The sequence below is a fragment of the Entelurus aequoreus genome, linkage group LG05, assembly GCF_033978785.1.
Source record: "Entelurus aequoreus isolate RoL-2023_Sb linkage group LG05, RoL_Eaeq_v1.1, whole genome shotgun sequence".
In the NCBI taxonomy this organism is placed as follows: Eukaryota; Metazoa; Chordata; class Actinopteri; order Syngnathiformes; family Syngnathidae; genus Entelurus; species Entelurus aequoreus.
The window spans coordinates 50,600,189-50,626,626 of record NC_084735.1 but is presented as its reverse complement, the minus strand read 5'-3'; the positions used below and the strand labels follow the sequence as shown (position 1 = coordinate 50,626,626).

At 42.3% G+C, this 26,438-nt stretch overlaps 2 protein-coding genes across 3 annotated transcripts in view; one reads left to right on the top strand and one right to left on the bottom strand.

Annotated features, from left to right (window-relative positions):
* capns1a (calpain, small subunit 1 a) overlaps window positions 1–26,438 on the bottom strand; it is a 218,874-nt gene that overhangs the window by 130,769 nt on the left and 61,667 nt on the right. The window lies entirely within an intron of this gene.
* Window positions 1–26,438, top strand: part of nova1 (NOVA alternative splicing regulator 1) — an 86,679-nt gene that overhangs the window by 2,361 nt on the left and 57,880 nt on the right. Inside the window, exon 1 of one of the 2 annotated variants that reach the window (XM_062048325.1) lies at window positions 22,893–23,172. The exons of the other annotated variant lie outside the window; for it this stretch is intronic. Within the exon in view, the coding sequence (XP_061904309.1) occupies window positions 23,169–23,172 (4 nt within the window). The 5' untranslated portion in view covers window positions 22,893–23,168. Of the gene's footprint in view, window positions 1–22,892; window positions 23,173–26,438 lie in introns of those variants that run through there. 2 annotated transcript variants of the gene reach the window in all.

The following is a 26,438-nucleotide window of genomic DNA, read 5'->3' as shown; positions in this document are numbered from 1 at the left end:
CTGTCGTTATTAGGGTTGTAACGGTACACAAAAACTTCGGTTCGGTTCGTACTTCGGTTTAGAGGTCACGGTTCGGTTCATTTTCGGTACAGTAAGAAAACAACAAAATATACATTTTTTGGTTATTTATTTACCAAATTTGTAAACAATGGCTTTATCCTTTTAACATTGGGAACACTATAATAATTCTGCCCACGTTAATCCACATTAAACTGCCTCAAGTTGTTGCTCAGATTAAATAAAATGACAAAACTTTTCTTGTACATATAAAAAGTGCAACATTAAACAGTTTTAAGTCAACTCATCATGCTTAATTTATTACAGCATTTGGGAAGCCTGTAGTTGATTTTTTTTAATGTAAATGTTATATTTTTATCAACATGTGAATGCAGGGACCCTGCCATTCAAAACTAGGCTGCTACGGTAACACACACACACCCACACACACACACCGCACAATGAGCTAAGATACACACACACACACACACACACACACACACACTCACACACCGCACAATGAGCTAACACACACACACACACCGCAAAACGTTACGCTAAAAGCTAATTAGCCTTCACCTTAAGCCAGGACTGCGAGCGAGCTGAGCTGCAGTTTGTTTCTAGAAAGTCAACGGGCTCATAGTGATGTTACTAGTAGTTGACTGGGAGGTGTTTATTTTAATTTGGGGAGAGTTCGCTGCCTGATGCTCACCTGCTAAACACCTATCTGCTATCCCCACCGCAGAAGCACTGACAACATGCGCTCTGAATACGCACTGCTGATTGGCTGTCACCGCTATGGTTGTAACCAATCAGATGGTTGTGTGGGTGGGACAATGCTGGGTGCTGTGTAGGAGACAGAGGCAGAAAGCGGAGCAGCTTGTTAAGACTTTAGCTAAACTTCATATGTTCGTGTGGAAACTCGTTCGGTACACCTCCGAACCAAACCGGAACCCCCGTACCGAAACGGTTCAATACAAATACACGTACCGTTACACCCCTAGTCGTTATCCAATATGTCGGCTGTTCTGTTTTGGATTTCCCAGCGTCGCTCTTATCAGCGTCACGGGTTGATTTGGATGTGAGTGGTTGAAGTAGCACGTCATTCAAGATAACGGACAAGTGGTTTATCCAATCGCATACAATTTTTTTTTTACAAGGCCCCGCCTTCTGAAATACATCTATTGAGAAGTCCCAGATCCTTGTAGTTCGCTGAGCTCCACACAAGGATCTGGGACTTCTCAATAGATGTATTTCAGAAGGCGGGGCTTTGTAAAAAAAAAAATGTATGCGGTAGAGCTCAGCGAACTACAAGGATCTGGCGAGAGTCAGGTTAGGGTACACACTGGACAAGTCGCCACCTCATCGCAGGGCCCAAGAACACACATATCTTTTATTGTGTATGTTTTGTAAATCGTAAATACGAGCTTCCAATAAGTATAGCTAACAATGCAAGTAATTGGGATTCGATCTATTCATGCTCTAAAAAAAACGACATCAATATTTTATATACACACTGTAAGTATACATGTAAGATGGTAACAGGCACATTCATAAGAACATGTATTATTTATGTATTTTCGGTATGGGGCGGTATGGCGTAGTGGGTAGAGCGGCCGTGCCAGAAACCTGAGGGTTGCCGGTTCGCTCCCCGCCTCTTGACATCCAAATCACTGCCGTTGTGTCCTTGGGCAGGACACTTCACCCTTGCCCCCGGTGCCGCTCACACTGGTGAATGAATGATGAATGATTGATAGGTGGTGGTCGGAGGGGCCGTAGGCGCAAACTGGCAGCCTCGCTTCCGTCAGTCTACCCCAGGGCAGCTGTGGCTACGATAGTAGCTTACCACCACCAAGTGTGAATGAATGATGGGTTCCCACTTCTCTGTGAGCGCTTTGAGTATATAATAATAGAAAAGCGCGATATAAAATCTAATCCATTATCATTATTATTATTATTATTATTATTATTATTATTATTATTTTCGTCGACTGGGGTTACTCCAAGGAACTTCAAACTTCCACTGCCTCTTACTAGGGGCAAGCAAAACTAATTTAGTGCAAATTCATAAAACATAAGAACATAGATAAATAGATAAAAATACATAAAATACATAAAAATAGCAAGCACACAGCTCACATGCACAGTCATTATTGTCGTCTTGTGTTCAGCGACACTATTGCTCTTAGGTAAAAAGTGTTCTTAAGTCTGTTTGTCCGGCATTTTATTGTCCTGTATCTCCTGCCCGAGGGCAGCAGTTCAAAAAGTTTATGTCCAGGGTGAGATGGGTCCCTTATGATGTTTTGGGCCTTTTTGAGGCACCTGGCACTGTACAGTTCATCTAGGGAGGGGAGAGATCAGCCAGTGATCTTCATGGCAGTTTTTATGACCCTCTGAAGTGCATTTTTCTCTGCCGCCGTGCAGCTGGCATACCATACACACATGCAGTATGTCAGCACACTCTATTGAGCAGCGATAGAAGGACACAAGCAGTTTTTGTGACAGGTTGTTCTTTTTGAGGAGTTTCAGAAAGTAAAGTCTCTGCTGTGCCTTTTTGATGGTCCCTGAGCGGTTCATACTCCACGACAGGTCTTCCTCGATCTGGATCCCCAGGAACCTGAAGTTAGAAACCTTTTCCACATAGTCCCCATTGATGGTTGGATGTTTATTGTTTTTTTCTTCCGGAAATCCATGATCAGCTCCTTTGTCTTGGTGGTGTTAAGGACCAGGTTGTTTTCCCTGCACCACCCAGTCAGCCGCTCCACTTCATTTCTGTAGGCAGACTCATTCCTCCCAGAAATGAGTCCCACTACTGTGGTGTCGTCTGCAGACTTAATAGTGGTATTGCTGGCATGAGCAGGGGTGTAGACATGAGTGTACAGGGTGTAGAGTAGGGGGCTTAGCACGCAGCCCTGGGGGGAGCCGGTGCTGATGCTGATGGATGTTGAGAGGTGGGAGCCTACTCTCACCCTCTGAGAGCGATTTGTCAGGAAGTCCAGGATCCAGTGGCAGATGGAGGAAGACAGTCCCAGCCCCGTCAGTTTGGACACCAGTCTGTGGGGGAGGATGGTGTTGAACGCAGAGCTAAAATCAACAAAAAGTAGCCTTGCATAGCTCCCCTGCTGCTCTAGGTGGCTCAGAGCAGTGTGGAGGGCTGTTGCAATAGCATCCTCTGTAGATCTGTTGGCCCTGTACGCAAACTGGTGAGAGTCCAATGCAGGTGGCAGATTTGAGGTGAGTCTCAAAGCACTTCATAACGATTGGTGTAAGTGCCACTGGACGGTAATCATTCAGGCTGTTTACTGCAGATTGTTTAGGCAGTGAGACAATAACAGAGTCCTTTAGACAGGGTGGGACGATGTACTGGGACAAGGACTGGTTGAAAATCCTGGTAAAAACAACAGCCAGCTGGTCTGCACAGGTCTTTAGTACACGTCCAGGTACGCCATCCGGTCCAGCAGCTTTCCTTGGGTTCACCTTCCTTAGTGTGCGCTGCACCTCATGTTCCTCCAACATAAGGATGTTGTCACGGGTTGAGGGTTGTGATGTGACTGCATGTGGTTGCTCCACCTCGAAGCGAGCGAAGAAGATTTTCAGTTCCTCCGCCAGTGAGGCGTCTCCATCAGCCACAGCGAGGTTGTTGGATTTGTAGCCGGTGATGTGCTTCACCCCCTGCCACACCTGCCTTGTGTTGTTGCTGCTGAGGTGTCCCTCTATTTTCTTCCGATATGCTGTCTTGGCCTCTATGATGCCTCTCCTCAGGCTGGCTCTGGCAACACTGTGCTGTGCCCCATCACCACACCTGAAGGCATTGTTCTTCTCCTTCAGCAGGGTCCTGACCTCACCAGTCATCCAGGGCTTTTGGTTTGGATAGACTCGGATGCGCTTCTCGGTCATAGCAATATCCGTGCAGAACTTGATATAGCTCAGCACAGATAAAGTGTAGTCCTCCAGGTCTTGCTGTTCAAAGATGCCCCAGTTTGTTCTTTCAAAGCAATCCTGGAGCTGCTGAGAGGCGCCCTCAGGCCAGATTTGAACAGTTTTAGTTGTCGGGGGAGCACTTTTCCTGAGGGGGGTGTATGCTGGGATTAACAACACTGACAGGTGGTCGGACTGGCCCAAGTGTGGTAGTGGCTTAGCCCTGTAGCTACTCTTGATATTAGAGTATGCCTTGTCCAGAGTGTTTTTTACCCTAGTTGCACATTTAATGTGCTGGTGGAATTTAGGGAGCACAGTTTTCAATTCTGCATGGTTAAAGTCCCCAGCAATGATGTGCACCGCCTCAGGGTACGCGCTTTGTTGACTGCTAATGGAGTCATGTAACACCCTGAGGGCCGTACTAGCATTAGCTGCCGGTGGTATGTAAACAGCCGTTAGCATGACAACATTAAACTCCCGTGGAAGGTAGATGGGTCTGCATTTCACAGTAACGTACTCCAAATCAGATGAGCATTGACTGGTAACAGTCTTAGTGTTGGTGCACCAGCTGTTGTTGACGTAGATGCACAGCCCCCCTCCTCTGCTCTTACCGGAGTCCTTGGTTCTGTCATGCCGATGTGTTGTGCGGCCCACTAGCTCGATAGCTGTGTCCGGGATGAGCGGGTGAAGCCACGTCTCCGTGATGAGCAGAATGCAGCTGTCCCCGACCATCTTATTTGTCGCAATCTGCAGCTTCAGCTCGTCCAGCTTGTTGGCGAGGGATCTTGCATTCGATAAAAAAATGCTGGGAAGCAATGGTTTGAATGGCATCTTGCGGAGCCTAGCTAGCACGCCAGCTCTGCAGCCCCGCTTTTGCTTCCTGTCTCTCCGCCTCCTTCTCCTGGGAAATGTAATCCACGGAGAGCCCGGCTAGTGTCCTGGCTATGTCCGCCGGTATCTCGTGTAAGCGAAGAAACTCAGCTGTGACGTCTTGCTCACTCTGTAGTCCCAATTTAAGAAGTTCGGGTCGACTGTAGATGTTAGTCGCCCGGCATAATGTGGACAGACACACACACCATACAAGCAAAAATAACAAAAACTTGCACCAAAAAAGAGAGCTCTGACCCGCTGCGTCTATGCGCGGCGCCATCTTTGATTACCCCCGCCATCATCTTGGATTACCCCCGCCGCCATCTTGGATTATTTTATCATGTGATTAGGCTGTCTTCATACGTTTCACATTGCCACAATGACACTGTAAGTATACATGTAAGATGGTAACAGGCACACTCATAAGAACATGTATTATTTACGTGTTTTTCTCATTTTAAGCATACTGCTGCGCAATTATTTCACAGATGCATTACGACGTTCACTATTTCCCTTAACAACAACTACAACTAAATCGTGGCAGATTTCATGAGAGCCTACTTTGGGACAAATGATGATCCAGAACGTAGCTACAAGAGGGGGAAGAGACCCCTCAAAAAAATGTCAACATTTTTAAAGTTTAATATACTCACAAAATTCATATATTTAAAGTTAACAAAATTATCTGCAATAGTGGAGAAATCCGCTGGAAAAGGGACACGATACACTATCATCTTCCCTCATCTCTGTGTCCCTGTCCATTGTTGTCACAAACGAAAGCCAATTTCCTCTCGTAGATAGGTGGAACAAGTTTGGAATACATCCACTCACAATTCTTCAACAGCATAGAGAGTTAGTGGAGGTTAGTTATGAAGTAGAGCCAGTCATATTTTTTTCCTTGTAAAATGAGGAAGCTGAAACAAAAAATATGTGGATTTAAAGTGTTCTGCATCGTAATATGTGAACACCTGAGGGAAAGAGAAGAGAATACATTTTATTGTTGACGCTATATGATGCCATCAGCAGGCGAGTCATCGTGACATTTACACTGTCAGGCATGTTCAAAAGGATAGGACTCAGATGCAGAGTAGGGAATATACCAGCAGGCTTTTATTTTGAAAGCTTCCTTTCACCTCCAGAGTCATCCATCCATCCATCTTCAACCGCTTATCCGGAATCGGGTCGCGGGGACAACAGCTCCAACAGAGACCCCCAGACTTCCCTCTCCAGAGCAACATTAGCAACTTCCTCCTGGGGAATCCCGAAGCATTCCCAGGCCAGAGAGGAGATGCCGCGGGGTCTCCTCCCAGTGGGACGTGCAACGAGGACCTCCCTAGGGAGACGCTCGTGAGGCATCCGCACGAGATGCCCGAACCACCTAAGCTGTCTCCTTTCCAAGCGAAGGAGCAGCGGCTCTACTCCGAGTCTCTCTCGGGTGACTGAACTTCTCACCCTATTTCTAAGGGAGATGCCAGCCACCCTTCTGAGGAAACTAATTTCGGCCGCTTGTATCCGCGATCTTATTCTTTCGGTCATGACCCACACTTCATGACCATAGGTGAGAGTAGGAATGTAGATAGCTCGGTAGGCCGAGAGCTTTGCCTTCTGGCTCAGCTCTCGTTTAGTCACAACAGTGCGGCAGAGAGACTGCAATACTGCCCCAGCTGCTCCAGAGTCAGGGTAATTCAAATTCTACAATAACTTAACTAGTCGGCGAAAAAGGTTCCAAAAAAAAGGAACAACCGAAAATCACTCCGACAGGAGGAAAAACACAAAAACAATGACAAACTATAATTGCCGACGTACATTCTATGAAACTTATAGAAACACAAAACGCTCCAACAGGAGGAAGAAACAATGGCTATGAAAATTCTACACTTTCTCTAATACAATAAATGTTAACAAAAAATGTCACTCAAAAATTTGAGGAAAGAAAGAACTATAAGAAAAACGGAAATCTAACCACTTCGGCTGTAAAACTAAATAACACAAAATCCCTCTGCTGAGGAGGAGAAAATAAAACTCAAAATAGCAACGAAGGAATTCAAGATCAAGGTATACAAACGTGAGACGAGGCAAGGCATGGACAGGCATGGACATGGATTCTAGAAAGGCACGAATACTCGAGAGAATCTGGCACAGAACAAAGGGAGGCGTGGGCTTATAAGACACATAAGGGTAACAGGGAACAGGTGGACACAATCAGGGAACAGGGATGACATCTGACTGATGACACAAAAGGAAGGGCAAGTGACCTGAAACGAGAAGAGAGATATTTTTCAAACTAAAACATGCAAATCACAAGACAGAAAAAACCAAGACAAGACATCCCTCGCCACGGTGTGACATACACAACTGTAAGTTAAAGGGGAACTGCACCTTTTTTAGAATGTTGCCTATTGTTCGCAACCCTTATGAGACAAGAAGACAAAGGGGTTTTTTGTTTTTTTGCATTCTACTTTGTATTAATCATAGGCCTGGGCCAATATTCGATAAGTCATTTAATCGACGATAAATGTAAATTAAGTCGGTAAGTTTTTTCAGCATCGATACATCGCCATCTGCATGCTTCAAGAGCATTCACGCTTTTCGACGCTTTCAGCAGCTACGTACGTTTGTGCTATAGCGGAATGAAAAGAAGGGGATGAATTATCTTGTCATCGTTAAGTGTTGGAGACTCTCTGTGGGGGAACCTCCGAGGCAAAAACCTGCTAGCTTCACACAGTGCAACTAGTTAGCATGTAGCAGCTAACATGGACAAAATGAACACAAAACAAAATGCCACAGCACCAGTGTGGGAATTTTTTAGTTTAAACCTTTGGATCAAGTTGAGCGTATCAACACCGAGGAGCCAGTTAGATAAGCACGACAAACCTGCATGCCCTCCTAAAACTGAGGCGTTTGGTTAATAAGCCAGGTCAGTGTAAACAAAACAGTGCAAAATGGTGTGCGTTTATAGAAAATTTGGTTGTTATCACTACATCGCCAAAGACAAGCTACCCTTTTATACTGTTGAAAAACTAACATTTCTATTGTGCTGCAAATGTTTGACAGACCTTTGTCATGTTGTCTTGTCATGTCGGTTTTTCCTTGCTGGGAATCTGCCAGTCTTAATTTTTTTGCATATGACTTGTTAATACATCTGCTTATAATGTAGTATTTATATTGTTACTGCACTTTTGTCCAAAAATGTCCTAACGTGATTGCTAGTAATGTACAACTCTACCTCTGCCTACATGTTCAATAGTGAAGTGCAGCTTTGTTTGTCAATACTTAAAATGTAGTCATTTTATTTATTGTTTTGCTTGTGTATATTTGAGGCCTCCCCCCGAACATATTGTATTGCTTTTAGTTGTGATTTTCAATCAAGTGCGACATTTTGCTAACCAAGTAAATGTTATTGTTAATATATGTTAGTTTTATTTCACTTGGAGATTTAAATGTTTGTTTCTTAATGGGCAAAAACGTTAATGTCTCTCGTATTTGCGTCAGCATTTAAGCTAGCTTATGAGCTAGTGCTAGCATGCTTCTCTAGTAAAAGAGCAGTATCACCGGTCAGTTGATTTATTAAAGTGTTATCAATCACGGTTTTCCGACAATTTTAATATAAAAGGGTAGTACTAATTGTTGGGAGTTGTACCGCCGTTTATCAATTAACCTTTTTTCGATACATCCCTCCTATACAGCGATCAAACTGTGAGAGTTTGGACTTAGTTTAAATGATTCTGATCACACATAGTGACCTCTGAGACAGGCTGACACAGCTCTGACTAGCGCAAGGTACAATATCGGTTTAAATAAACAAGGTAGAAGTGCTGCTAGCAACAAAAGTAACCAACGCCAATGGCCTTGAGTTGGCTGCTTAGCAACTATGAAAACGCACACTACGGAACAGAACTCCCAGCCCGAAGCTTCCTGGCTCACAGATGGAATCTCTAGTAACAGATGAACGGAATATGAGAATGTTGGTGCAAACAATACACAACCTACAATTAGATATCAGAAGTGCATCCATCCAATTTTCTACCGCTTGTCTATTTTCGAGTCGTAGGGGGCTGCAGCCTATCCCAGCTGCACTCGGGTGGAAGGCAGGCTACACCCTGGACAAGTCTCCACCTCATCACAGGGTCAACACAGATAGACAGACGTTCATTCACTCTCACATTCATATACTGGGGCCAATTTAGTGTTGCCAATCAGCCTATCCCCAAGTGCATGTCTTTGGAGGTGGGAGGAAGCCATAGGACCCAAAGGGAACCCACGCAGTCACGGGGAGAACATGCAAACTCCACACAGAAAGACCCTGAGCCTGGAAATCGAACCCAGAACCTTCCCGCTGTGCGCCACTACCTCGAACCACTGTACTACCCTGCTATCACCCAGATATCATAAGTCTACAATTAAATATATAATGTCAACAATTAGATATTAGAGCAGGGGTGGGCAATTAATTTTTACCTGGGGCCGCATGAGCAACCCGAGCACTGCTGGAGGGCCACATCGACAATATTTCAGTTAAATTTTGCTCAATATTATTTTTGATATACCGTAAAATAAATAATAATAATTCCATTTAACCTAACTTAACTTTATACAAAAGCAGATTGCTTTTGATGGTTTTATTTAAACTCTTAATCCTTAAATATTTATATTAGGCTATGTGAAATTGAAATAAGAAAACAAAAACAATCATTGAATCACTGCAATTTATTTTTAACTTGTTCACACTTTAACTTTGTTCCACAAACAAGGAAAAACAACAAATAACTTAACAAGTTTATAGAATACTGCAATACAACAAACAATAACTTGTTATGTTTTCCACCTCATTTTACCTCTTCAGTGCGAATAATCCAGTCCGTTCTGGGCTTGAACAAGGGCATTGAAATCTGGCTGAATGTCTGAGGTGGCTATGCGAAGGACAGCTGAGAGGTGCTCATCAGTGATAGAGGATCTGTGTTTGGATTTGTTAAACTTCATCACAGAAAATGTCTGTTCACATACATAGGTGGATCCAAAGAGGACCAGAATCATCTGAGCATGCCTCCTCAGGTGTGGAAAGTTCTCCTCTTTGAGGGAGGAGTAAAAGTCCAGCAATGAGACTGACCTGAAGTGCTCGGCCAGAAGTAGGTCAGACTGCAGGTCAATGAGCTCCATCTGAACATCGCTTGGTACATTGTCCACACTGCAGTTGAAGGGAGAAGAAACCATGTGCATTTCACTCTCAATAGTTTTGAAATCTTGAAATCGCCTCGAAAACTCTCCATGCAGTGCTTCTAACTTGCTTGAGTATTTGTGGAGGTGATCGGCTGATCTTGTGGCTTCTTTTAGTGTTGGCAAGTGGGTCAGAATGTTGTCCTTCACTTGGCTTGAGAGAAGCTGCAACTTTCTCATGAAAGCCGTCACTGCACTGTACATCTCATGCACAAAAAGGCCCTTGCGCTGCAGTTTGACATTCAGTTCGTTCATGAGTGCAGTCACATCCACAGCGAATCCGAGGTCTGCCACCCAGTCTTCATCTGAAAGTTCTGGGATGTCATGTCCTTTTTTCCCACAGAAATTCTGAATCTGGTCTCTAAGGTCCCAGACACTTTTCAGAACTTTTCCCAGGCTGAGCCACCTGACGTTGCTGTGGTAGCTTATGTCACCATGTTCACTCTCATTTTCCTCCAAAAGTGCAACAAATGGTCTATGATTTAACGCTCTCGCTCTGATAAAGTTAACTGTTTTACTTACAACATCAACAACATGGTTAATTTTTAACACTGTCTTACACAACACTTCCTGATGTATAATACAATGTAAAAATTTCAATTTCTGCACAGGGTTAATTTCAGTCACTTTATCCTGCATCCTCTTTAAAAGTCCAACATTTTTCCCCGTCAGATTTGGACAACCATCTGTTGTCACACCTGCCAGCTTGTCCCATTTCAGTCCTAAAATGTCCAAACACGCATTTACCTCTGTGAACAAGTCACTACCTGTGGTTCTCCCTTTAATTGACTGCATGGCTGCAAGCTCCTCCGTGATTTGAAAGTCCTTAGTTATCCCACGTAAAAAGATGAGCAGCTGGGCAGTGTCACGTACATCACAGCTCTCATCCAAAGCCAGCGAAAAATAATCAAAGTCGGCCGTTCTGTTCTTCAGCTGAAGCTCCAAATTTCCAGCGATGGCCTCAACGCGCCTCGTTACAGTGCGTCGGGATAGTGACACATTCTCAAATGCGCCCCTCTTCTCCGGGCATATGAGCGCAGCAGAGTCCAATAAACATTCCTTAATAAACTCCCCGTCAGAAAACGCCTTACTTTTTCTGGCGATTTTGTGAGAAATTATGAAACTTGTCCTGACAGCTGCATCTCTGTGGGTGTGAAATTGGGTAAAAAGTCCTTGTTGGGTTTGCCGTTTTGCCATCAGCGCATCAGCCTCCCTTGCGCGCTCTCCATCGGCCAGATTCCGGTATTTTTCCCCGTGCTTCGTTGTGTAGTGTCGATTCAAATTATATTCCTTCAACACAGCAACATGTGTTCCACAAATTAAGCACACAGCTTTTCCTTTCATTTCTGTAAAAAAATACTCGGCAGTCCATGTCTTGTTGAAAACCCGGCATTCCTCATCAACTTTTCTTTTTTTAGCGTGAGCTGACATTTTGGGGGATAACCGCGTGCATCACGTGTCGCCGTGCACCTGCACTCACAGGTTACACACGGACATACGCCCATAAATGACACTTTTCAAAACAAAAGCAGCACAGTTGTATTGCACGCACGACATTGATGTTTTTTAAACTTTATTTTGTAATTTGTGATTGCAGCTGTTCACAATCGCGCACGAGCATACGTCCACACGGAAGTAATACAAATAACGCTTTTCAAAACAAAAGCAGCGCCGTTGTATTGCACACTCGACATAGATACTTTTTAAAATTTATTTTGTAATTCATGATTGGCCTCACGGCTCACGCGGGCCGGACAGGGCCGCACAAAGGGCCGGATGCGGCCCGCGGGCCGCAGAATGCCCAGGTCTGTATTATAGGTTTCAAATATCAAATATTGAAAGTGTACAATCGCAGAATGGTGGAGAGAGAAAGGATTTTCGTGATGATATAAGGAAGTTCAAAGATGAAATGAAGATTCTCAGAGAGGACAGTTCAACAGTTTTTATTTTATTTTTTTCTTTATTTTTTTTCTTTCTAAGATGGCGCCGCTGTAGTGGCTGCTGTTGGCAGGAGCTCTGTGCTCTTGTGTCATCCTTTTGTGTTTCCCTCTTGTTTTCATGTGTTATTATATATATATATATATATTTTGGCTTTTGGTTCGGGACCCTTTGGGACTGTGTGACAAGGGGTGGCACTTTCGTGACTTCTGCTGTGCTTTTTTGTGGACTTCTGGATCTGCCTCCCGGGAGCCTTTTGGCCATGGAGACCAGCTGCTGGGTCTCTGCCACGCCAGAGTCCGTTTGGAGACACTGGAGGAGATGCAGATGAAGAGACATGGCTGCGGAGCTAGCACTGAGCGCCAGAACGGACAGGCTTCACAGTGTCTTGGCTGAATGAGCAGGTATTGGACACCTCGGTCCCCTTAGAAGCATCCTCGCTCATCCATGCGGACTGGATACTGGCCGAGTTAGTGGGCGGCCGAGAGTGGAGTCGGCTCTCTTGGTTGCTTTGTTGGGTCTGCTCCTGTCTCTGGCCATGCTCCCCCCACCCCAGCAGACGATGGCGTGGAACACCGCAGAGGCCATCACAGTGTATATGTTTCCTTTTCTTTCTATTCATAGCTGTATGTAGAAGTGGCTGGTTGCATCAGCTCTGCTCTTTTAATGTCTTTAATGTCCTTTGTTTTCTTTGATGTTTCCCTCTTACACACATGTAAGAGGGATGTGTGCTATGGCTTTGAGTTGTATTTTCCCTTGGCCTCAGTCTTGACCCCCTCTCCAGGCTGGGCCCCTTTCTCACCCACCCCATTGTTTACCTGTATCTCACCTTTTTTGTAAGGGGCGCCGGAAGTTGGCAGACCCGTCAGCGATCCTGTTCTGTCTCCCTGTAATGTTTGATCCTGTTCTGTCTCCCTGTAATGTTTGTCTGATCTTGAATGGGATTGTGCTGAAAATTGTAATTTCCCCTCTGAGATTAAGAAAGTATTTCTGATTCTGATTTCGGATTCTGATTCTGACATTGAGACAGGTCCTACAAAAGGAGAATGCAGCATTGTGCCAAAGTTGCATGCCAAGCAACAAGATAACACCAATCTGGAGAATATCAGACGTTTACATGACCGAGCACCTCACTAAACACAATGCAGACACCGCCAGGAAAGCACGTGACTTGAGGAAACAGGGAAAAAATTCAGGGACAACTGCAAAATCTATATCAAGCTGAATTGACGTCCAGAAGCAAGAGTACTTGTTGTGAAAAACATAAAGGATCTGGACAAAAACTAAAGTTCACAGCGCTTTCACAACAACAACAACGATAATGGAGTCCAACGAAAAACAAAAATCTACATTCAACATCAACACTACCACGTTAGAAAAGATTACTGAGCAAGAAGACCTCCATTCAGGAGAACATTCATCTACAATCAAAGACATTCATAAAGCAACAGAAAAAAACTTGCAGAGCATGAAAGTATGGAACTGAAAACCTTCTGCAACATACACCATAAATATTTGGAATAAGAGAGTGATATAGATCCAGATATAATTTTCTTTATCAGGAATAATTGTTTTTAATATACAGATAAACAATATAACAGCAACATTAAATCCCACAACAAACTGGGTGGGAATTATTCATTTCAACAGCAGAACATTGTGGAACACGAAGCATTTTTTTGTAACAATTCAACGGAACCCTTCAAAATGATTGCTACCTCAGAAACTTGGATTAATGATAACAAGGAATTGATTTTTATCTGGAAGGATACCAAAAGGGACAAGCGGTAGAAAATAGATGGATGGATATGAACTCAATTAGATCAACGGAACCAACAGGAACAAAGGAGGTTAGTGGTGTTTGTGATGAAGAACCTGAAATACAAAGTGGTAAAAACATGTAATTTGCTATTGATAATATCTTAGATTGTATAACCATTGAAATATGTCATGACAAAAGCAAACATGTAATGATTAGCTGCATATATAGAATACCTAAGTCTAGTATTTAAATGTTTGAGGATTGGATTAAAGCAACTTTTACTGACATCAGTCAAAAAGTATTTTTCTTATGTGGTGACTTCATTGAACTCTTGAATCCTAACAAGCAAATACCATTGATGACTTCATAGATACAATTAGCATAATATAAGTTTATTATCCTAAATTACAAGACCAAACAGAATCACAGAATCTGGCATCATACTCTGTTCAGTGGTCTTTTAAACCACCTCGGTCTAATATTATTCTGAGTATCGAACAAACATTCTGTTATAGGAGAGCACAGCTGGTAGGTTCATTGTGCACTGTTGAATATCTTAATTGATCACACATCAATGTGTTTACATAAGTTTAGATTGAGGTATGTCGTTTCTTATTAGGGAAATACATTCATGTCTCTAATATGTACGTTGATGTCTCTAATGTAATGTTTTCATGATAGCATTTAAGCTAGCGAAGTGGTGCCAGTCAGTCTGTGAGATTATTAAATGACAGTTATTAATCATGGTTTTTCGATAATTTGAATTCAAAACGATAATACTAACCATCGTGAGTTTTATTGTTACATCTCTACTTGACAGGGCTATATTTCCACAAAATTTGTAACTCTGACAAAATAAATACACTGAAAACAAATTTCCACAACAGAGAATGTGAAGTGAATTATATTTATATGGCGCTTTTCTCTAGTGACTCAAAGCGCTTTCACATAGTGAAACCTAATATCTAAGTTACATTTAAACCAGTGTGGGTGGCACTGGCAGCAGGTGGGTAAAGTGTCTTGCCCAAGGACACAACGGCAGTGACTAGGATGGCGGAAGCGAGGATCGAACCTGGAACTCTCAAGTTGCTGGCACGGCCACTCTACCAACCGAGCTATATAGAATGTTGGTCCTCAAATAAGAATGATAGTGAAAGAAGAAGTCCGGGCCCCCGGTCCTTACTTTTCTGGAAATGTGTTCCCTTAGTACAGGAGTCTGCAACCTGCGGCTCTTTTATCCTGTTGTTGAGGCTCCAGCTAGTTTATGCTTCTGAGTACTGTAGTCACTACACTGTCCCTTGAGGCACCGTCACAAGTCTTTCAAAGTTCTGCATTAGCCATTCAATTATCTGGTGAAAAGACCATAACACCTTACTTAACATGATTTATCTTGTTAGTTTCCTTTGTTGCCAATAAAATAATGGTAACTTGAGAGGGATTGAGAGTTATTGGAACTGGTGCTGTGTTACAATACTTACATTTCTAAAAAAGAAAGCATTTTTGCAAAGGTGGGCAGTATGCCTCTTAATGAATGGCATCAACACAGGACAAGTACTAAAAGCCAACCAATTACAGCCTTTGCCGCATCGCTGCTACGTAAGGTTAGACTTTATTTTAGGCTTACGTCACACTACACAATAAGATTTGGAGGGGGTTGACAGAGCTCGCCTTGACGCAGCAGTTCTTTTATCTATAGAGTAGAACAGGGGTAGGGAACCTATGGCTCTCGAGCCAGATGTGGGTCTTTTGATGACTTCATCTGGCTCTCAGATAAATCTTAGCTGACATTGCTTAACACAATAAGTAATGAATAATTCAGCTGGTAATCACAGTGTTAAAAATAACGTTCAAAATATAAAACGTTCTCATGCATTTTAATCCATCCATCCGTTTTCTACCGCACCTCTTCAAGAAATTGCATTAATGGTAAGAAGTATTTTATTTATTTTGGTTAGCTTCAGAATAACAATGTTATTAAAAACAATAAGAGACTTATTATACTCTAAAAATGTTGGTCTGACTTAAAAATGCATTAGTTGTATTCAGTGTTAAAAAATATTATATGGCTCTCACAGAAATACATTTTAAAATATTTGGCTTTCATGGCTCTCTCAGCCAAAAAGGTTCCCGACCCCTGGAGTAGAACAATAGTACAGAAACATGGAAATACGTAGTAAAGGAGAAACATGGATTTTACAATTCAGGAGCTACTATTCGATTAAAAATCGATAATTGATGCATCTTTAATTTATGTATATAGATGCAGTTTTACATTTATTTTCGTTTCACTAAACACGCGTTTATCACTTTTAAAATCAATGCATTTGTAATAAGAAACAGTTCAATTAATTCCCACATTTACTAAATAATGGAAATGTGTGCAAAACTGGAACATAAGTGCCCGATAATAAAGGAGCTGGTCGGATTTCTCAGTGAAGTATCTTGCTGCAGTCAGCCAAGTTTGTATTTATTTATTTACAATTTATAAATCGATTATCGATCATTCACCTTTACTTATTGATTTTATAATCGTCCATGTCTGATGCAAAGGGTCATCTCAGGCCGCACACACCCCCTCAAGAGACCTGGTTTCCAATCGCATGATCCAGATGTGTTAGTCCGGTTTTTGAAAAACCGAACACAATCAGATTAAGGTGTTTCCATGAGTTGAAGGATGCTTATTTAGAGCCAAACTATTTGAGAAATGAGGAGTTTTACCACGGTTTAATCGTTACATCCCATGCGCAATGAGACTACACACTCTTTGCACCCACAGAAACTGAGTTTAAAATAAGGTGTAGTTCCAGCGTGTAGTTCGTTCCCCATCTCTACTGAACAATGGCGCCACTCTGCTTTTATCATACCCACTTGTCTTTCTCCGATTATGTCTTTCATTGGGAAAATTCCAAGGAAGAGACTTAGAGGACAGAAGAGGGTTTTTGTCGTTAGCCAAAGACTGGGCTTCACTGCATTTGTTTATTGAGTAAACTCCTAACTGGAGGCATATTTCCTGTCACTTATTTTAAATGTGTATTTTGTAGGAACCGAACCTACAGTTACAATCCCAAACATTAGATTACAAATCCATTCACAGTTACACCCCTAGTGTACACACAGTATACAATAGAGGTTGAAGTCTACTAATAGAATATTCGATTTGACGCACAGCTTTTCACATTAAAGAAGGACATTTAAAGTATCCCCACCACTGATAACCATCTGTTTCTCTCTTACTGTATGTCGTGGTTGCAGAGTCAGACAAAGAATTCCTCTGGTTATTAGATGAATACATCTTTTTTCCCCCTTGACAAGTAGGAATGATGTAGATGTCAAAACACTGGAATCACATTGACAATGTACAATAGATTCTTATGGTGTGAGTCCTTATGAGGACTGGATCATTTTGAAATCACAGTATAGTAAAGTATCAATCACAATTAAAAGTCACTCTTAATTGTTGGGTAGAATAACTAAATCCTATATTGTTTGGGATTATCTTTATGTTTTTGATTAACATTCTAAAACCAAGGGACTCCCATACAGAGGGGAGCTGGGTTGCATCTGTGTGGCTATGTTGATTGTTACACGACAGTCATCTCAATAAACACATGTTATATATTCACGTAACCAGAAGAACGTAACCTAAAAGCTGAAACAAACCACATTTTAAGAAAACAGAAGACAGTTGAGACTACAGGCATTTAAATGGGCAAATGTCGGAAACTAGGACATGATTCTGGACAAGTCAGTAGGGTTGAGCCAAATTGGAAAAAAACTATCACAATTCATTTTTAATTGATTAATAACCTGATAATTTCTATTGTTTTTACCCTGCTAGTTTTAAAGCACCTGTACTAAAAACTAAATAAACTAGAGATTACTTTAAAGTATTATAAACATACTGAGTAAACAACAACAGCAGATGAAATAATAAAATGAACAGTAACATACCCTGGGCCGTTGGTAGGAATTGTGGGCCCCCTAACCGTGTATCAGTGTAGGCCCCTTTAACCCATTCATTGCCACCTTCAATGTTCTTTTTTTTAATGTTCTTGACGGTGCCTGGTGTAATACACCCAATTTCTTTCCGTTTTTACGATTAACCACCTAACAAGTCAGGGTATAATTATGTAAATCATGTATTATTAATTGTCTGTTAACTTTTTTGTCTTTAGGCAATTTTTCACTAATAACACATTTTACAAGGCCACATTGAACACATCATGATAACATAACTGACCTTCGTCAGATGCTCATAATTGTTCATTATGAGCATCTGACGAAGGTCATTATTTAGTTGCTCAGTAATTATTAATAATAATGTTTAATAATTACTCAGTAATTATTCATTACTAAGTAGAACTTGAATGTGTCATAATACAATTCAATGCAGCCTCTGATGGGTTCACACTGGAGCACTGTCTCACAGTGATATGTGGTGACTTTTTTTTAATGAACTGGTGACTTGTCCAGAGTGTAGTGCGGCCAGATGACAGCTAACGTAGACTTCAGTGTCCAGCCTTTGCCCCGTCAAAGGTAATGTTACAGACATTAAATGAATGAACAAGTAGGCTAATTGTTTCAGCCGCCCTCAGTAGTTTTACTCTCTCTTCATTCTTAGAAAAAGTTTTTTAATGTCGTCGGCATGGTCCTACTCCATACCTTCTTCTAAACTATTTTCTGGTGTCCGGACTTGTCTTTTTGGGGGGGCATCTTAACCCTGCTGAAATTCGCTCACGCTCACTTAATAAATGATCAATGATAAATGGGTTATACTTGTATAGCGCTTTTCTACCTTCAAGGTACTCAAAGCGCTTTGACAGTATTTCCACATTCACCCATTCACACACACATTCACACACTGATGGCGGGAGCTGCCATGCAAGGCACTAACCAGCACCCATCAGGAGCAAGGGTGAAGTGTGTTGCCCAAGGACACAACTGACGTGACTAGTAGAAGGTGGGGATTGAACCCCAGTAACCAGCAACCCTCCGATTGCTGGCACGGCCACTCTACCAACTTCGCCACGCCGTATTCATGTTGTCATAGAGGCTACTGGGGGCTGTATGTGTGTCTGTGTGTGGGCTCTTGCGGGCTGTGGGCCCTTAGAATTGTCATCACTTTCTCCTCTATACAACAGCCCTGAACATACCAATGCTTAAACGGGAACTGCACTTATTGGGGAATTTTCTCTTATCATTCACAGTCCTTGTGTGAGACAAGCACACACAGGTTTTTCTTTTTTTTATGCATTCTAACTCATAAATAAACGCTAGCAAGAGTCAACTAACAATGGAGGTAATGGTGTTTGCTCTATTCCGCCTATAAAGCCGTCTAAAAACCCTCCAACAATGTTTTATGTACACACTGTAAGTATATATGTAATGTAGTACCAAGCACGATAATAATAACATTCAAAATGTATTCATTTTAAGCATATGGCGGCGCATTAATTTAACAGATGCAACATTTGCACTTTCCTTCAACAACTACTAATCATGGCAGACTTCATGCAAGCCAACATCGTCTACTTTGGGACAAATGTTGATCCAGAACCTTAAATATTTTATCCTGAATATACAGAGCAGGGTTTCAACTAGATTGCCACTATATATGTAGCGATGGGGGCATAGCGATGGGGGCATAGCTAGGGGCGTAGTCAATATGACGTCATCATATATCAAATCAATGCAAACTTTATTTTATATATATGATGTCATGATCATTTTGATTTGCAATGATGCATATATTTTCTTTAAAAACGCCAAAAAATATTTTCATGTATATTTAAAAACAAATATGTGTTATTAGTTATTAATAATGACATATTTTTTCTTATATTATCATAATCAGAATCAGCTTTATTGGCCAAGTATGTTTAACACACACGGAATTTGATTTTGTAGACTGTGCTGTCTTTGTTCAAAGCAATTTCAATTGTTGCTGCTTAATGTAAACTGTAACACAGGCTATGTTATATTCTGCCCTCCCTGAATGTTAGAGTTTACTTTGCCAAATGTGTAAACAGTCATTTGAATTAAATATGAAAAATATAACTTGAAGTGTTTTGTTGATATTCTCCACAATAAAGTCACTAGGGGTGTGGGAAAAAATCGATTCGAATTCAAATTGCGATTCTCACGTTGTGCGATTCAGTATGGATTCTCATTTTTCAAAAATCGATTTTTATTTATTTATTTATTTTAAATTTTATTTTTTATTTTAATCAATCCAACAAAATAATACAAAGCAATACCGTAACAATGCAATCCAATTCCAAAACCAAAACCAACCCAGCAACACTCAGAACTGCAATAAACAGAGCAATTGAGAGGAGACACAAACACGACACAGAACAATCCAAAAGTAGTGAAACAAAAATGAATATTATCAACAACAGTATCAATATTAGTAACAATTTCAACATAGCAGTGATTAAAAATCCCTCATTGACATTATCATTAGACATTTATAAAAAAAAAATAAAAAAAGAACAATAGTGTCACAGTGGCTTACACTTGCATCACATCTCATAAGCTTGACAACACACTGTGTCCAATATTTTCACAAGGATAAAACAAGTCATATTTTTGATTCATTTAATAGTTAAAACAAATTTACATTATTGCAATCAGTTGATAAAACATTGTCCTTTACAATTATAAAAGCTTTTTACAAAAATCTACTACTCTGCTTGCATGTCAGCAGACTGGGGTAGATCCTGCTGAAATCCTATGTATTGAATGAATAGAATTGTTTTGAATCGGAAAAATATCGTTTTTGAATCGAGAATCGCGTTGAATCGAAAAAATCGATTTATAACCGAATCGTGACACCAAGAATCAATATTCAATCGAATCGTGGGACACCCAAAGATTCGCAGCCCTAGAAGTCACTGTAAAACTAAAACTAGGTACACTAAGGAAAGTACATTACATACACGCATGAAGTGCACACACGTAGAATCATGTTAAATTAATGATATCGTTTGGGGGGAAAAAAACAATACAGTTATGCAAGATGAAGGTTGGCTCTCACATCGCTGGCTTAATGGTAATGTACAATGGCCGTAATAGATGACTCTCATTAGCTTCACTGTAAATTACTATGAAAAAAACTGATATATTGTTAACCTGTTTACAAAAAAAATGTATGGTAAATACTGGCTGCTGTGGTTCCCAGGACTTCACCGTAAAACAAATGATGGCCAATTTGAGTGTTGCCAATCAGCTTATCCCCAGGGGCATGTCTTTAGAGGTGGGAGGAGAGAACATGCAAACTCCACACAGAAAGACCCCCAGCCCAGGAATCGAACCCAGGCTCTTCTCACTGTGAGGTAGAAGCACAGGGCAGCAGTGGCTACAAATGTAGCTTACCACCACCGAGTGTGAATGTGGGGTGAATGAATGATGGGTTCTCACTTCTCTGTGAGCGCTTTGAGTATCTAGTTGATAGAAAAAGCGCTATATAAATCTAATCTATTATTATTACTATTGTTATCAATATTTCTTACAGAGAAATTTGCTTCAACATACAAAACTTTTCTATTTATTAAACCTATTCAAGAACCAATTAAGTTTGCAAATTAGAATAAAAAGGACAGTATCCAATCCTTCTGTGGCAGTCCAAAAGTATTATGGCAGACCTTCACAAATAAATGAATGTATGGGAACGTGTCCCGTGTTCCTAATATACTGGTAGGGGGAACGCTGGATATTATGTTTTGTTTTTTGTCCGTGGAATAGGTTGCAGACCAATAAAAAAACAAGCCGGAGGAGTCAAATGGCCCGCAGGCCACATTTTGACGCCCCCTAACATACAATATGATAAGTATGGTATTGCATTGTACAGTACAGATGGTACTGATCCCCTGCTGTAATCACCAACCTCCTGACTACAACTGGTATTGATTGCGTTTCTTGTAGTGAACTGATCATTAACATGACTGTCAGTTGTAACAAAGGAAAGAAATCCCTGTGCTCTTAGAGCCGAGCCCCTCTGTTGAGCTTTAGAAGCCACGGACACGCCGAATTGAGCCGAATCACCCGTCTTTTATCAGCACTTCCCGTCCCCTTACTCAAAATGAACGTCTTTCATTCGTTCCTCTTTGTAATTACCAACCGGTCGAGCCCATTTCGCTTGGCAAACCTGTGTCTTCCAAAAGCCCAGCGAGGCTCAGGCAGAACGAGTGATCATCTAAACGATGCTAATGGAGCGCTTGGCACAGGAATGTGAGCTGTAGTTCTTCCCCCCCTGGTTTTTTTTTTGTTGGGAAGGACACAGGTGCCCTTGCAGAGCGATGTGACGTGAGCAGACTGTGAATTTGCCAGGTGGCGATGGAAGAAAGCGCGAGGGGGAGAGATAGGAAAAACGACGATAGATGGAGTCTACAGGGAAGCTTTGTCTATATACACAATGGCTCCAATATGCTGGAAAGACCAAAAATAAACGGTTCTTGATTCACTGGTGGAGGTGGAAACGGACTACCTTGTTGTTGTTTGACCCTCTGTCTACTCACACACACACACACATTGCAGTCTTTATGTCTCTTAAGATACCTTTCTGTGTGAGATTTATAGGCGTAGTGATTGGCTTCATCGCCCCCCTCCCCTAACCCCCACCCTCCACCATTCTGCGGCACTGCCATTTGCAATGGTTGATGAGCCCCTCCGCCCTCTCAAACATGGCCGTCTAAGGGACTGGGGGTAGGGGCTGTGGGGGGGTGGCGGCGTGGGCGTACAACCCGCCGTCTACAATCACTCCTCCTCAGCGTCCTTCATCATCCGCCTACATTATCAATACACCCCCTTCAGTCGCCGCTGAAGGTCACGCCGCACGCATTCGCTGTCCGTGGCTCTCGACGCGGTCGGCCCCGACGCCTCATCCCATCGGTTTCCTCGGGAGGAAAAAAAAAGGCGAGCAGACGGGCCCCCGTGCTTTATAGTGCTGCGTCAAAAGAGGCGGAGCACGGGGGGAGAAAATTCAATTTTTTGGGACCGGCTTTGGGGGGGGCGGGGACGTGACGGCTCACACGAGGAGGCCCGCCATTGGCCGAGTGGAGTGTCATTCCCGCGCGCTGCCGCAGATGGACAGGCCACTCGATGAATATGGATGAGAGCAGTAAAAAGGGTGATGCGGCAGGGAAGACCCCCCCCCCCTCCTCTTCCTCCTTCACACCGATGCAGGCTCGAACAATGCGTGCCGTCTTTCACTGAAAACACTGAGAGCCTGCATTAGCATTTTCGCAGACAATTGAAGCTGCGGCCAGCTGCTGGCATGGCTCGGACACTGCGGTGAAATCCCTTCTTCCGCACCCGCCGATGAAACAGTGGAAAAAGGTTGACTGGCCGCATTCCTTAACACTACGCTCGCACCTATGCCCAGGCTGATGTTAAGATACCCTTAAGAGATTGCGCCCCGGCATTGATGGCCATCTGACACAGGACTTGAGAAGCAGCAGATCTCATAATGGGTGAGCTTCAAAACTCTTTTTGTCTTACTTGTTGAATTTACTAGACGTGCTCATTAAGTGCTCTAGACTATGGGTCGTTTTGGTATGATGGTCCATCTAAATGCGCAATGGTTAACCAGTTGTGAGAAAAAGGGAGGACAGCCATACCCCCCTGACCCACCCCCCTTGGGTGACTTAACTAATGATATTAGCTTCAGCAGTATTTGGAAGACGGGGGTTTGAACTAAACACCCCACTGGCTCAGCATCCCAATTCGCCCCACTGTTCGAGTTCCCTTGGCGGATTGCAGCAACAGATTGCTGTGTTTACTCTACCACATGATGTCGTTGAAACCTGTTACTGTGATCTCAGACGTGAGGTTGGAATTAATTATTGATGACTACAAACATGACCGCGAGGGGTTGACGGAGAAAAGCCATAGCGGTTTTGCGTCCCCACCCCAGCCCCCCACCGCATTTACCTGACGCCAAGCTGGAAGTTACGCAGTGGGTTTGGGCTTGTCTGTAAACAACAGGTCTTTCCATGTTGGGCTCCTGCAACAGGAGTCAGTCCAATCAAATCTTCAGCATGGCTACAGGACCACGGATCATACAGTGCCAGAGTAGTAGATGCGTTACGGTGACCGTGTCGGTCATGCGTGATCTGAATTTTTTTCACCAAGGTCATTTTATAGTTATCCCAATATGCGGATTGCGGCAGGAGAAGCAACCGCCTGGTGAAAATTCAATGATTAGACATCGAAAAATTCTCACGTTGGTGGAAATAGCATAACGAGAGGACCTAGTATGTTTACATTTCTACGTATGATTTATAGTAAATGTGCAATATTGAGCGCAAATTTAAAAAAAAAAGAATCAACTGACACTGACACAGTTGTCTTTCTGTTTGCTGGGAAATTATTGGGTGTCTGAATGGAACATGAGGGGCATATTAATGCAAAGAGGAGAGGGGCAACTGTTTAGGCATGACATTGCCATCCGCTTTCACGTTCCTCCACATGACACTTTAACACGTGTATTAACGAGGCAACAGGTTGATCTTCATGCACAGAGATCCACCTTTAGCAATCCGTCTTTCTCCCGAAGCTCTTAATCGCCTCAAGGTGTTCGATTCTGTGGCTCGTAAAAAAATTTCTGACTAAATAACACTAGTGCATTCAAATCCAATCAAATACATTAATCCCAGTGTTTCTTTACATCGCTGCCCGCTCCAGTGGCGTCACCCTCGAGGCAGCTGAACAAGATTGAACATGACGTCATTGCATCGGTCTCAGGATTCAGGGAAGAGGGAGTGTTATTGTTATAGAGCTTCAGAACAGGAGGATCGGAGCAAATTTTTGGGCTATGTCTTCAGTATGTTTGATTTCTTTGTAGACTTTCAAGATTTTTGTTTCCACATTCAAGATCACTTTTTCTATCAACAACAAATGCAGTTAATTAGTTATTTTAAAAACTTTGCTTTTGCCAAAGAGAAAGACATTTGGCGGTTGAGTCTTCAAACTGACTCCCTTCCAAAATTGAAGGAGCCTAGGAAATACACCAGAGCAATTTAATTGGCAACCTGGAGGCCAAATCAGCCCAAGAAATGACACCAGACCGACTCGCAAGTTCAGTTCAAAAACTTGGAAGAGACTAACATCTTTTGCAGCAGATATCTAAAAACACAAGAGCGCTGTAATATATAGGATCTTTGACTAGCTTTTTGGCAGTGAGTCCTTAAATCAGAATCAGAATCAGAATCAGGTTTATTGGCCAAGTAACACACAATAAATTTGACTTAGTAGACTATGCTCTCTTTGGTCAATGCAAGAAACAAAAACAGCAAAGTACTCCTGTTGTAAAGACAGGGCTTTTTTTTCTATATTTAATGACCTTGATCAAATAAATAGACAACATTTAAAAGTCCGCTGCAGAGGATGCTGGTTCTCAGGAATTTACAAAATAAGAATAATATTGAAGGGAGAAGTCTGGCCCATCGGTCCTCAGCCGTCTGGATATGTGGCCCCCAAAACAATGTAGTTGAATAGGCCTGAAGTACACCCTCTAATAAGCGTATAACAGCATGTCGTTGTCACGAATTGATACATACCTCTGTTTTAGGGTCATGGATCGATTCATTTTGAGTACATTAAGGGGGCAAAATGCAAAACATAAAACTGCTTTGATTTATGATTTTTGAAATGAAACAGAAAAACTGCCCTGATAAGTAATTTGTCAATAAACACAATAAAAAAAACATTGCGACTAAGGCTGAATCCCACTTCTCCCCCTTAACCCTTCACCCTTCGTCTTATCCCTTGTTCTCACTCTTTCAAACAGAAGGCCAAGGCATATTGGTGAAAAACACGCCCTAGGATATTAGACGCCAATTGTTTCCCGCTACATTATGACCCCAAGCTGTAAACATACTACACTACAATGTACTACAATATGTTACATCACAGTTATTGGACAGATACACTAATAAGTTATAAAAAGCAAACCTTGTGGTATTCAGAAGTTACAATATGTACAAAAGTTTAGTTATCAATTTTTAAATAAAAAACAACAACATTTTAAACATAGCTAATGTAAATTCTGAAAGTAGATTAATCAATAATTAATTCAATGAATTGTAATGAAGTCTGTTTGCTGTTCGTCCCAACATTGTAGTTAAAGTTAAGTTAAAGTACCAATGATTGTCACAAACAATGAAATTTGTCCTCTGCATTTGACCCATCCCCTTGTTCACCCCCTGGGAGGTGAGGGGAGCAGTGGGCAGCAGCAGTGGGCAGCAGCAGTGGGCAGCAGCAGTGGGCAGCAGCAGTGGGCAGCAGCAGTGGGCAGCAGCGGTGGCCGCGCCCGGGAATTATTTTTGGTGATTTAACCCCCAATTCCAACCTTTGATGCTGAGTGCCAAGCAGGGAGGTAATGGGTCCTATTTTTATAGTCTTTGGTATGCCGGGGTTTGAACTCACATCCTACCGATCTCAGGGCGGACACTCTAACCACTAGTCCACTGAGTAAGTGGCCTAGTGTAGCCACGGGAAGGCAGTGTACACTCTGAACAAGTCGCCACCTCATGACAGGGCCAACACAGATAGACAACATTCACACTCACATTCACACACTAGGGCCAATTTAGTGTTGCCAATCAACCTATGGCCATGTGCATGTCTTTGGAGGTGGGAGGAAGCCGAAAAACCCGGAGTGAACCCATGCAGTCACGGGGAGAACATGCAAACTCCACACAGGGATCAAACCCAGGACCTTTTTGTTGTGAGGCAC